This window comes from Choristoneura fumiferana, chromosome 14, assembly GCF_025370935.1.
Source record: "Choristoneura fumiferana chromosome 14, NRCan_CFum_1, whole genome shotgun sequence".
Taxonomy (NCBI): domain Eukaryota; kingdom Metazoa; phylum Arthropoda; class Insecta; order Lepidoptera; family Tortricidae; genus Choristoneura; species Choristoneura fumiferana.
In genome coordinates, this window is record NC_133485.1 from 18,327,302 (window position 1) to 18,341,268 (window position 13,967).

Sequence of the window (13,967 nt, forward strand, 5' to 3'; positions counted from 1 at the left end):
TTGTTTATTAGCCAGGAATTGGTTTCCAACAAAGATAATGAGATCATTTCAGATGCAGCTTCTATACTTCTACTTGATGCATAAAGCAGTAAATCGTCGGCATATTGTAGGATATGGGAAGCTCCAGCAGAGTCTTCCAAGTCATGTGTGTATAAGTTGTATAGCAATGGGCTGAGTACTGATCCTTGTGGCAGCCCCCGCCAAACCAGACTCGATGGGTTGACTAGAGGGTCTCTTCCGTAAAAAGTAATTTGTCGCTCTGCAAGAAGGTTACCTACAAGATGAGCCAGCCTCACCGGAATTCTCAGCTTGCGGATTTTTTCCCTGAGAATAGGGAGCTGGACATTGTCATAAGCAGCCTCCACGTCCAAGAAAGCAGCAACCACCGAATCTCCACGCGAGAATGCGAGTCTTATATCAGATGTAAAAATGGCCAGGCTATCCACAGTACTCTTACCTTTTCTGAAACCAAACTGGGTTTTTCCAAAAAGGTTCTTTCCATATACCACACAAGTCTGTTTTTGATTAGATGTTCTAAAATTTTGGTTAGGACTGATGATAATGCTATTGGGCGGTGGGATCGAGGATCATTGGGATCCCTGGATGATTTAAGGATTGGCAAAATCAGCTGGGAGTTCCAAGAGGACGGAGGGAGACCAGAAAGTAATATGCAATTAATTAAGTTAAGAAAATATATTAGGAATGATTTACCAGCCTTGGCAATGAAAGAATAGGGAATCCCATCATAACCTGGGGAAGAATCTTTAACAGACTTAAGGACATTATTCAGCTCCTGCATAGAGAATGGTTGATCTAAGGGGTCAGTTGATTCGACGATAGGAGATTCAATTTTTAGATCATGTAAAGCCGGAACATGAGGGGGGGCTATATTTGATAGGAAAGATTCAGCCCATTCTTGAGTAGGAGGATATGAAACGGAGCGAGGATTGTATGACCTCCTAAATCTCCTGATGTTGTTCCACACTAAGGAGTCTGGGGTGGCCGGATTTAAGGAGGAGCAGAATCTTTTCCATCCATCAAACTTTTTGTCACTGAGTAACTTTTTTGTTTCAGACATAATATTTCCCAATATTTGAAAATTCTCTGACGTCATATTAGCGGAGTATGCCCGTTCGGCTTTCTTTCTATTCTTAACTGCAATTGTGCAATCTTTGTCCCACCAAGGAGGAGAAGGAAGCTTGCCTGAAGCTGAATTTTTGAGGGGAAAAACTTTATCAGCTGCCGATTTAACAGCAAGTACTAAGGCAGCCGAGCAGGTTTCTATGGAGCTTGGGGTAATTAAAGGAAGATTAGTAGATTCAGTTTCGAGACACTGCTTGTAAGAGTCCCAGTGTCCTCCATTAATGTTGTATACTAAAAGAGGCTTAACAACAGGTGGGCGCTTTGGAGACGAGGAAGGAAGCCTGATAAGAATCGGGAAGTGGTCGCTTCCAAAGGTGCTATCAAGAACCTCCCAGGAGCTCTGAGAGACCAGTGAGGGAGAGCTGAAGGATAAATCTACTGCACTAATAGCTTGGTTGGGTAGAGTGCGTAATGTGGGGGATCCCGTGTTTAACAGGCACAAATTAACTGAATGTAATATCTCCAAAAGTTGTTCACCGAGAGAATCGTTTTTATCGCACCCCCAAACACGATGATGAACATTACAGTCACCCAGTATAATAACTGGTTGGGGCAGGGTCCCGATTAATTGTTTTAATTCGGAGAGGATTTCGGAGGAGGGAGTAGGCAAATATAAAGATAAAAAGGTTATGTCTCCAACGCGAGCACAGATTGTATGCCAACCGGTGTTGCGTCGAGGAGTCGGGATAGGTGAAAAAGAGCAATGATCTCTGATGAACAGGGCACATCCAGCTCGACCATCCGCCCTGCAGTCCGTCAGAGTAATGAAACTATTTAATTTGAAGTTAGAATCAGGTTTTAGCCATATCTCTGATACGGCTATGGTCTGTCCCAGAATTCGAGATACTAAAATGACGTTTCATGTGTTACCTGTTTTTTGCGTCTCATAAATAGTGATGTGCCGCAACCGGTTATTACCGAAAGATTTTGTAGGTACCTATGTATGTATGTCGTAAAATATTAAGATATGAACGGATCCGTGATGTACTGAAATGTAGGGCACTTAGGACATTCTAGAAAAGGTAAAATAGGTCTAATAAAAATGCGACCGTTTTCGAAATATTTCGACTTTTTATAGATGTTGATGTTTATTTCAATTTCATTCTAAGTAAGTTTTACATTAACTAAATAATATGAAAATAATGAATATTTGATTTATTATTCTACGATATGAATATCTAAATAGAAAACGCACTGATCACATCCGATGACAATACGAGTAAAGTAACGAAAATCGGTTGAATACCACTTGAATACGAAAACATGAACAATGACGTGTGTGATATCTGAGGGCCTACTCCGGAATTCTAAAATCAAAGTTCGTACCGTAACGTCCCTCTCACTTACGTATTAAATTAAATAGTAGTGTCAGAAGGACGGAACGACACGAACTTCGATTTCGAATTTCGTAGTAGCCCTGCTGGCCCTAACTACGAAATGCAAAACTCGAACTTCGTATGTTGCCGTCCCGCTGACGCTTATCTCATTCAATACGCGAGTGAAAGGGACGCTGCCAAACGAACTCATTTTTCTACTTTTGTAGTAGCCCCTCTGTATTATTTTTACGTTGGCACTAAGTGATGAACACTGTATTTTGCTTAGATTTCATCACTTTATCGTATGATAAAGTAAAATGGAAAGTAGAATATTGAATGCATTAATGTTATTTTTGCTATCGTAAAATAAACATTTTATCGGTTATTTAAGAAACCGAAATCACGGAGCAGCACTGTTCCTTTTATGCTGGCCACATTATTTTTACGTGACATTTCAGACTGTCATTTTAGTATCTCGAATTCTGGGACAGACCATAGAATAAAAGGATTATATTTATTAATCAGAAAAGTGAATTCGGACTTCTTATTATTTATACTACGGCAGTTCCACTGAATTACTACTTGATCCATTATTAGAAGAAAACAGAAATGATGAAATAAGTGGAGCAACGTGGGATAACAAAGAACTATCTGCAAGGGGGCTAGAAGGGGAGAATACCTTCACAAAATAAGACAGTATTTTGATCAACTCGTTAATGATAATTTCGTTAGATTTTTCAGAAGGTTTATCCGGGAAAACAGGGCCTGTGTTAATAACTGGGTCTCTAATAATGGAATTTTGAGCTTCTTTATCATATCCTTTACGAGGTGGAGGCGGAGGACGAGGAGTATGAAAGGTTGTTTTTTTATACGACATAGATGCTCCTGAAGGAGATGAAGCAGCATTTGCATAGGATTTGCGGGTGATCTTAGCATGAAGATTAGATGCTTCTACATATGAAATATTTTCGCTAGTCATTGACTTTTTTATTAAAAGTTGACGGTTGTATTCGGGACAGTTTTTACTATTGGCAAAGTGACCAGAACCCAATCCTTCGGGGCAATTGCAGCAGTAACCTTCCTCTGCATCAGCCCTGCAGGAATCACCTGTGTGAGAGTTGCCACAGCGGAAGCAGCGAGGGGTCGAGCGGCATTTTTCTTTTGTGTGCCCGAACCGGCAGCAACGAAAGCATTGAATAGTAGGTAGTTCGTATTGCTCTACTGGGAGAGAGTTAAAACACATGAAAATTCTTTTCGGTAGGACTTGGCCATCGAAAGTTATTACTACTGTTTGTGCGGGAAGCCAGCAGTACGTGCCATCTGGGTTATTTTTTTTGTAATTTAGTCTGCGGGCCTTCACAGGACGGGCACCTCCTGAATTTTCGGGGACCTGGATGTTTTCTAATATCTCTTCCGGGGACCATTCAGACGGAACACCCCGCACTAATCCCATCCTAGTAACATTGAACGAGGGAATAGATGCCTTGTATTTGTGATAGCAGAGTGGAAATTAATAGACACTCTGTTGCGCCCAATCCTTTTAACAGTGCCGTCAATTATATTAGGCAATTCCCTTTTTCGTTTTTGTAAAAAAAGACCAAACGCTACCGGATGCAAAATGGTTCCTGAATCTGGAGAAACTTCTATCCTCTGGACGTGTACAATAAAGGGCCCCTGATCACGTTCAGAATATTTTTCTCGCCCTATCGGTGTAAAGGGGGAGGCAGGAGTTTGAGTTTCATTCTGGGTAGGTGGATGTGTAACTAAATGTTCTGGGGGAGAGAATGATGGCGGAGTCTGACTGACGATATTTTGGCCTAAGGGGAGCGGTGTATCCTTTTGGCTATCACTGACCGGGCTTTGCATTGAGTCCCTAGAAGATGAAGCGGACCTTGAACGGCATCGCTCACCATCACTTCTATTAGAATTTCTTTTTTTTTTGTTTATTGCGTTGCTTCCTCGCGCATTTTTTCCCCTCAAATTCCTTCATTGAAAGGGAAATCAGTTTCGCTTGTTCTCTTTCAAATTGCTCATGTTGAGCTAAATCAACATTACTAACAATTGAGGAAAAATTCCCTCCTCCAGGGTCGTCCAAGCCATCCATTTCTTCCATAAGGAAGCTGGCATGGACTACCCCCCAAACACAAACAGAATAAAATTAAAACTATTCTACGGATTAAATCCAAACCAAAACCAGGAAAAACTTACCTATAACACCACCACCATATAACGACAAAGGAATAGCAACTTATTAGTATTACTTATACCATAAAAAACAAAAATTTTTTTTTCGCTAATTGGAAATTTAAACACAACCGATCGCGATCGACACTCTACCCACTCTCCTAAACATGTTAACTAAACATGTGGAGAGAGATGTCACAGGTAAATTAAAAGAGCAACAAAATAGTAGGTAGCAACTAGGTATTATACAGATCAATCAGGCTTCTAAAGTCACGCAACGTCATACAAAGTGCAAGATTTGCATGAATAAAGTGAACTAGAATTAACTATTCGATCTGGTAGTTACAATTGAAATTCCGGGTTTTTACAAAATTCCCGTGGGAAATCCCAAAATTTATATCGTAATCTTCATTGAGGTGTTGTGTTAAGAACAACTATTCCGTGGGAATATTGGAATAAATAAAATTAGCCTATGTGTCATTTCAGACATCCAGCTGTATACATACCTATGTACGTACCAAATTTCATGACTAAGCCCAGCGTAATCTGGCGCGTGGCAATTAATGGGTAAACAGCTTTACAGACTGCAATGCAGGTTAATGAATAGATTTCTTTTGCCCTGAATGGCAACACTGACATAGATAATAGATTGCTCGTTTTTGGCTCGAAATTCGAACTTGTGATTTTATTTTGCTTAATATACAAAATGTAAAACTAACAGAAAAATAAAGATTGGGAAATTTTGCGAATGGAAAAATCACTTGCAGTAAAATTCGATTTTCGGAAAATCATCGCCACACTCGCCCACGTTGACTTATGTATTGGAAATTTTAAGGGTTCCTATTGGTCCATCACAAACATTTCTCGCAGCGCATCCTGTCACATCTCTGGTGGAAACGCGGCCTTATCATTGACTTTGAACATAACCCGTAGACTTATGATATGTAGACAAAGTTACCGCCATCCAGAAGCATTCGAAGATTGTCAATTTCACAATATCCCCCATTTTACGTAATCATTGATGACTCCATTTATCCTGGCGGGATATAGGGAATTGGGCTTGTGGGTCTGGCTCGGAGAGACGTCTTCTTCTATTTTCATAGCGTCAGTGGAGTCGACTTGGATCATTGGCAGAATCGTCAGCGCGACTGCCAATCCAATCGGCAGTGCCTGCGGGATCAGAAAAAAAACATTTTTTTTTTAAATAATTAATAAAAATGTGGGGCAATTTACACCAAAATATTTGTTACTTAATTCTTAAATTTTCCATACTCGTATTCCATATAATTACTATGAAACTATAGATATATAGACAGTATTTAGCATACAAAAAATATAATTCAGTAGAAAAATGGATTGCAACTGTTTATTTGTTAAAGTTCTACAGCCCTGAGACAGACAGACAGACAGACAGTGTTGCAACAGAAATAGGGTTCTGTAGTGTATTGGAAAATGAGGGTACCCTCACATTTCGTCAGTCTGGTTTTGTCAGGTATGTACGACGCGTGAGCTCCCCAATTTCTCTCGTTATTTCCGATACATAATAGTGGCGACGTGAATAAAACGATAATTAAGCGTGTAATCGGCTATATTTAAGGAGTAAATAGTGAATTTGTGAAGTGTGCAACGCAAAGATGGGTATTAAGTTTGGTGAATTTGACATAGCAAATGGTTGCTGGCAGAATTACATTACAAGGTTTGAATTTTGCTTACGGGCAAATGATATAGAAGAGGACGACAAGAAAAAGGCTAATTTGTTGGCGGTATGTGGTTCTGAGTTATTTTATTTAGTAGTCTCCTTGGTATCCCCCACTAGCATAGAGGATGTATCTTATACAACAATATTACAATTTTTGAAGAATCATTTCCACCCTACACCTAATGAAATTGTGGAATCTTTTAAATTTCATTCAAGGAATCAAGAAGAGGGGGAGAAGGTCAAGGATTACGTTGCAAATTTAAGGAAATTAAGTATTAATTGTAATTTTCAAGATTTAGATAGAACACTACGCGACCGGTTCATCATCATCATCCCAGCCTATATACGTCCCACTGCTGGGCACAGGCCTCCTCTCAGAACAAGAGGGCTTGGGCCATAGTTCCCACGCGGGCCCAGTGCGGATTGGGAACTTCACACACACCATTGAATTGCTTCGCAGGTTTGTGCAGGTTTCCTCACGATGTTTTCCTTCACCGCATAGCTCGTGGTAAATTTCAAATGTAATTCCGCACATGAATTTCGAAAAACTCAGAGGTACGAACCGGGGTTTGAACCCACGACCCTCTGCTTGAGAGGCGATAGGTCAAACCACTAGGCCACCACGGTTACCGGTTGACCGGTTAGTCTGTGGTATTAGAAGTAAAGAAGTTAAAAGGAAATTATTGCAAAGTGAAAAACTGACTTTTACCCAAGCGTCGGAGATAGCGTTTTCACATGAGACTGCCACATTTGATTCAAATGTAATTTTAATTCCAGGACCGTCTAAGCCAAATTTAGAGGTTGATGAACCCACGGAGGTGAATAAAATCACTAATAAAAGATTTGATAAACCAACTAAATCCTGTTTCAGATGTGGTAGGCAACACAGGGGAGAGTGCAAGTTTAGATGGAGTAAATGCAATTTTTGTGGTAAAATTGGACACATTGAGTCTGTATGCATGGTTAAGAATAAACAGGATAGTACACATAAATCAAATTTTAATGGTTTATATGTGGCAAACATAAACAATTTTAGAGAAAGTAAAGTTGATGCTTATAAGGTAAACGTGTCAATTGAAGGATCCATTATTGAAATGGAAGTTGACTCTGGATGTGCATTTAGTCTTATCTCAGAAGCGACAGCCAGGCTCATATGGAATGGTGACTTACCCATACTAGAGGAAGGTGGGGTCACATTAACTACATGGACAGATAACCATTTAAAGATATTAGGGAAAACTAAAGTGGGAGTTTCTTTTAAAGGGTTACATGATAAATTGATGCTTTATATTGCTAGTGGAAATGGACCCAGTCTTCTAGGGCGTAATTGGTTTGAACCATTAAGGATACAGGTTCAGGGAGTATATCATGTGATGACAAATAATACAGGAACTAAAGAATTACTTCAAAGATATAATGATGTTTTCCAGGAAGGGTTACGGAAATATAAAGGGCCCTTGGTGAATATTACGCCAAGAGAAGGGTCAGTGCCGAAATTTTTGAAAAGTCGATCCATTCCTTTTGCTTTGAGGGAAAGAGTTTTTAAGGAAATAAACAGGCTAGTTGATGAAGGAGTTCTGGTACCAACTGCACATTCTGATTGGGCTACGCCCATAGTACCAGTATTGAAATCAAATGGCACTGTTAGGCTTTGTGGAGACTACAGATCTACAGTAAATATGGCAACAGATACTGATACATATCCTCTTCCTACTCTTGATGAAGCATTCACAGCCCTACAAGGTGGTAAAATCGTCAGTAAAATTGATTTAGAAAGGGCGTACACTCAAGTTAGTGTGGATGAATCAACAGCTCAGCTGTTAACAATAAATACACCGAAAGGACTGTATAATATGAAACGCTTACCTTTTGGAGTAAAAGCATGCCCAGGCATATTCCAGAGGCTAATGTCTTCTTTGCTCGCCGGAATTAAAGGCATTGCTGTGCTTCTGGATGACATAGTTGTGAGTGGGGCTAATATTATTGAACATAATGTGAGATTAGAAATGGTGCTGAGAAAATTAAAGGAAGCTGGTTTAAGGTTAAATAAGGAAAAATGTAGCTTTGCAGTAAAAGATGTGAAATTTTTAGGGTTTCTCATTGATGAATATGGCATTCATCCTTGTGCAGATAAGATTCATGCAATTGAAAGCACGCCGGCCCCAAGTACGGTTAAAGAGCTCCAAGCTTTCTTGGGATTACTGAATTTTTATGACCGTTTTTTACCACACAAGGCTAATATTGCGGAACCACTGTATAAATTATTGAATAAAGACGTAAAGTGGCAGTGGAACTCGCAACACCAAAGAGCTTTCGAAAAGTTACGCAAAATGCTGTCAAGTACAGACACTTTAGTTCATTACGATGTGAATAGGAAGCTCATGATGTCGTGTGACGCATCACAACATGGCATGGGGGCTGTTTTGGAACACGTAATGGACGATGGTTCCACGAGGCCAATAATGTTTGCTTCACGAACCATGAATATTCACGAAAGGAATTATGCACAGATAGACAAAGAAGCAGCAGCAATAGTGTTTGGCCTTAAAAAATTCCACCAGTTTATAAGTGGCAGGAAAATAACAATCAGAACAGACCACAAGCCATTATTAGGGTTATTCGAACCTAAAAAGCCCATACCTAATGTGATCTCTCCAAGAATGCTTCGCTGGGCTTTATTATTGAACTCTTATGATTACTCCATACAATATGTAGAAGGAAAAAAACTAGGAAATGCTGATGCTTTGAGTAGGTGGCCAACTCGTGACCAGTCAACCGAAGATGAGTACCTAGGAGTTCTACTCATAGAAGAAACTCCATCGGACTTGGAGCTATCAGCCAATGAAGTGGCTAAACTGACAATGAAAGATAAAACACTAAGTAAGGTGTTGTACTGGATCCGAAACGGTTGGCCCACTAAAGTGGAGTCAGAATTTAAAATATTTATGCAAAAACAGATGGAATTATCGGAATATAAGAACTGTATACTTTGGGGTAATCGAGTTGTTATACCTGAAAAAATGAGACCTTATATTCTACAGGAACTACATAATAACCATGACGGAATTGTAATTACAAAAGCCATAGCTAGAAGTTATTTTTGGTGGCCAGCTGTAGATAAAGATATTGAGAAGTTAGTGAAGAACTGTGAAACTTGTGCCGAGAATAGGAATATGCCTGCACAAGTAAGTCATAAGTGGATAATGCCCGAGAAAGCATGGTCTAGGTTACATATTGATTATGCGGGACCATTTCAAGGCAAAACATTCCTCATTTTAATTGATGCATTTTCTAAATGGCCAGAGGTCAAGATTGTTCCTGATATGAGTTCGGAAACACTTATAAATACATTAAGAAATATATTTGCAGAGCAAGGCTTACCGGATACTTTAGTCAGTGATAATGGCAGAAGCTTTATTTCTGAACAATTTAGAACGTTCCTGTTTACAAATGGAATAAAACAAGTCTTAACACCGCCTTATCACCCTTCGTCTAATGGACAAGCAGAGAGAACTGTACAAACAGTAAAAAATAAGCTGAGGAAACAGCCCACACTCCCTTGGCACATAAAATTGCCTACAATATTGTATGGGTTACGTACTACGCCTAATAGCACCAGTGACAAATCACCGGCAGAACTTTTAAACAATAGACGTTTCAGAACCAAGTTTGACCACTTGAATCCTCTCACATTTAAGGATCAGGAAAAGATCGATGCTTCTGAGGAGAATGAACGCACACGAGTACGCTCCTTTCAAACGGGACAAGCAATATTTTTCCGAAATTATGGTCCAGGGCCTCGTTGGTTGAAAGGAATAGTAGAAAAGAGACAGGGGATTTGTAGGTACATAATAAAATGTAATGGAAAATCGTTCAAGAGGGATATAAATCAGATGCAAAGTCACGGAGGAGAAGGTGCTATTCAAGACACAGAGCGAGCTACACGCGTACACCCAGAGGACAAGGCACAGGAAGATAGTGAAGATGATGAAGACTCAGTACAAGTGGGTGCTACTCCACCATCGTCGCGATGGGCGGATATTATAGGAGTGTCTGGTCCACAAGACTATACTTTTAACCAGAACCGAGAACACATACCGCCAACTAGTAAACGAACTAGATCGCCTTCTTCACCACAAGATATGGAGGCCAAGAGACTGGCCTTGGATTACCATGACCTGTCAGAACAAGAAGATAGAGATAGGGATACTGGTGACTCTGATGAGTCGACTTAAACAATATTCAAGTATTACAATAAGTAGTGTAAGAGATTACAACGGACAAGTTTACCTTAAGTAGTATTAGTGAACAATTAGTGATTACTGAAAACTTAGTGTTAGTGAACTATCTTGAACAGTATAATAAATAGTATTAGTGAACAATCAGTGATTGCCAAAAACTTAGTGTTGGTAAACTATCCCGCGGGAAAGGCATGTAGTGTATTGGAAAATGAGGGTACCCTCACATTTCGTCAGTCTGGTTTTGTCAGGTATGTACGACGCGTGCGCTCCCCAATTTCTCTTGTTATTTCCGATACATAATAGGTACCATGCATTTGGGTACAGAACTCTAAAAATTGACCCACAATTTGATCTATTCCAAATAACTACCTAATGAGTGACTACGTATTACCATTTTCAAATCTGCCTCATAAGCAGTCTTCGGGTATACACCATCAACTTCCACCTTCATTAGCCCTAAGGATTTCTTCAGATTCAGATAGTAATGTTCGAGTAAGTCATGATAATGGAGTCTTCGGAACTCTTCGTCAGAACCAAGGAAGATGAAGTACAATAGATCCGTGACGGGTGTCCCTGCGTGGATGATCTGGAAGTCTACCAGCATCACTTCTAGCTGCCCGTTCTGGAATTTAATAAAAAGATATTAGTTGTTTTATTTTACACCGGTGTGGTGTTGGGTTAGAATTACACCTCCCCATTTCTTCCGTGGATGTCGTAACAGGCGACAAATGATATACTTAGGTTAAGGTATACCGTAGGTGACAGGCTAGCAACCTGTCACTATTGTACCGTTTTTGTCAAACTTAAAACCTAAAATTGCTAAAAGTGGCTCCGAAGCCGTAACGTTTCGTGTGCTCTGCATACCCCATTTGGGCATACAGGCATGATGTTTGCGAGTGTGTAGATTGTTTTATACGTATGTAGCTTAGCGATTTGTGGGCGAGTTGAAAGCAGCGACATCGTTACGCGCTCGCCTCATTTTATTTTACATTTAAGTTAGAACACCATTATATCAGAAGACAGTTACTTATCAACTTTTCTGTCTATTAGGGTTTAAAGTTTCACGCACAACTCACCTGTCGTCGGTGCATCAAGTTGCTAGTTTTGAAGTCACCATGTACAATGACCCTCTTCGGTGCCTGTCGATACAATTGTAGCATCTCCTCGAATCTATCTTTGCTATCTAAATAATTCTTTAGCCTTTCTCTGTTCTCCCCTTCCAGTGCTTTAAGAGCTACTGGTACTGTCATATCGAATAATACGTCTCTCATTATTTTCGTATCAAATATGTGGTAGGGGTTATCTTCTAGAATCTTTGTGAATTCTGCAGGATTTTCTAAACTATAAACAAAAGAGAGGGCATGGAATTTTGCTAATTGTTCTACTACTTTAGAAGCGTATTCCCAGCCAAACGGCAATCGCGGATCGTGAGCAATAAATCCTCTGCTAGTTATATCTTCGAGCACAATAGTTTCTTCTCGAAAAGTAGTGCTACCTCCGTAAAACTTGGGTAGAAGAACTCTATCCCTATCTTCTATCTCATGCCGATTTTCTATTTCTCTAAATTTTACAGCCAATTCGCTGTAAAAATATACTTCGTCGGTGAATATTTTGGCGTATGAACTGTTTCTGAATTCTTCGTTAATATTCGCAGCTTTAGCGAAAAGTTTTAAGTCACGATTTTTTTCCGAAATTGTGACTCTAAAAATTGCCGAAGAGTAACTATTTCCATCTGTGGATAGTTGCTTGACGTCCAATTCATAATTATCTCCAAATTTCTGTTCTTTAGCTATTTTTTTAGATATATCTATTATTTTTTCCTTTAAGTTCGCCATATTAACTTTAATTAACGGTATCGATCAACACTTTAACTACCTAGGAATTTCAAACAAACCACGTCTACTAAAGTGTCAGATCTCGTAACTTCATGTGCTACCACGAAGTAATTTCGTTTACGTGTCGTTTCGTGTCGAAACCATAGACTACTTTCGAGTTGATCTTCGGGATGGCTTCGTGAATGGAAAAAAGAACGAATGGATTAATAAAGCGCGTTTCACAATTTCATTAAAAAAAAACGTTAAAACACCGGTAAATGGATTATTAACTGAAAAAGGACCTAAAATTCCAATAAATAATTAAAATTATACATTTCCAACATTCTGCTTGATCAAGGTTTAAAGCAAGTATTTATGCTGATTTCAAGAAAATTTTGTGCTTTTCGTGTTCTCATACATTCTTCATAATACAAACGTCAAGCAAGCAAACCAAATGTCAAACTGCGTAGTTTTCTGAGGAAGTTTTGAAAACTATTTAACAAGAGAACTAAGTAATTTTTGTCCATATATAATAACAAGTAATGAATCGTGTGCGACGAGTATTGTTAGATGTAATGAGTTGATATGAAATTTCTCTTAAATATGTTTCTCTTATTATTATTATATGTTCTCTATATATATGGCGATTATTTATACGAAGTTTGAGGTCGATACCCAGGCGGGGCAGATATTTGTATGAAAAATGTATGAAAAAATAATGTTTCTTACATAAGCTTAGGTTACTTTCGGACTTGGTTAATTGGTGTGATCATCATCATCAGCCAGAAGACTTCCACTGCTGAACAAAGGACTAGAACGCCAGAATATAAATCACAACTCGCCACAATCCACAGTTTTTTTTCCATACAACCTGCCTGATGATCAGCCTGATGTTTCAGGTGAGATAGCGGTCAATCACGGTACAGATGTCGCCCAAGGTGTATCTGTGTACTGGTTCAGTAACAGCCTATTCACTCTAGCCTGCGGTTGCCTGCAATTCTCACAATGTCCTCAGTCCACCTAGTGGGAGGGCTGGCAACACTTCGTCTTGCGGTTTATGATTGCCACTCGAGAACTTTTCTTCCCCAGCGGCTATCTGTTCATCTGAGTGATGTGAGCCACCCATTGCCACTTCAACTTACATATTTTTGACCTATGTTGGTTGGTATATTAGTAAATTTATTATTATTTACATGGTCGGCTGTATCATTGCCTTTGCTTAGGTAGGTACTTTATTGATGGTAATGAGCAGAGAGCAGATTTTTTCATGGCATTTTTTGACCTGTCATAGTGATTTCTCACTTATTGACTACCTAAATGATGATGATATATTAGAGTTTAAATTAGATTGTTTTAAACTTACTTGTATCATGTTATGTAGTTCAGTTGCATTCTTTTTCTGCATAAAGTCAAAGTCAAAATATCTTTATTTAATTTAGGCTATAATAAGCACTTATGAATGTCAAAAAAAATCTACCACCGGTTCAGAAAAACCTCTGCTGAGAAGAATCCGGCAAGAAACTCAACGAGGTATATATATTTTTTTAAAACAGATTTACAATATTATTAA

The 13,967-nt window shown here is 39.1% G+C and overlaps 1 protein-coding gene across 1 annotated transcript; it reads right to left on the minus strand.

Annotated features, from left to right (window-relative positions):
- Positions 1–2,965: 2,965 nt before the first annotated feature.
- Positions 2,966–12,892, minus strand: LOC141435375 (uncharacterized). The gene is made up of 3 exons (XM_074098092.1): positions 11,660–12,892; positions 10,975–11,205; positions 2,966–5,813 (listed from the first exon to the last, which is right to left on the minus strand). Exons 1-3 carry the CDS (start codon positions 12,416–12,418, stop codon positions 5,634–5,636), a joined length of 1,170 nt encoding a protein of 389 aa, XP_073954193.1. The 5' UTR covers positions 12,419–12,892; the 3' UTR covers positions 2,966–5,633.
- Between the last annotated feature and the right edge of the window lie 1,075 nt (positions 12,893–13,967).

Coding starts and splice junctions, on each gene's coding strand:
- LOC141435375 (XM_074098092.1), bottom strand. CDS start 12,418: ATGGCGAACTTAAAGGAAAAAATAATAGATATATCTAAAAAAATAGCT. Junction 11,206..11,659: donor ACTTGATGCACCGACGACAG/GTGAGTTGTGCG, acceptor ATTAAATTCCAG/AACGGGCAGCTAGAAGTGAT. Junction 5,814..10,974: donor ATGAGGCAGATTTGAAAATG/GTAATACGTAGT, acceptor CTGATCCCGCAG/GCACTGCCGATTGGATTGGC.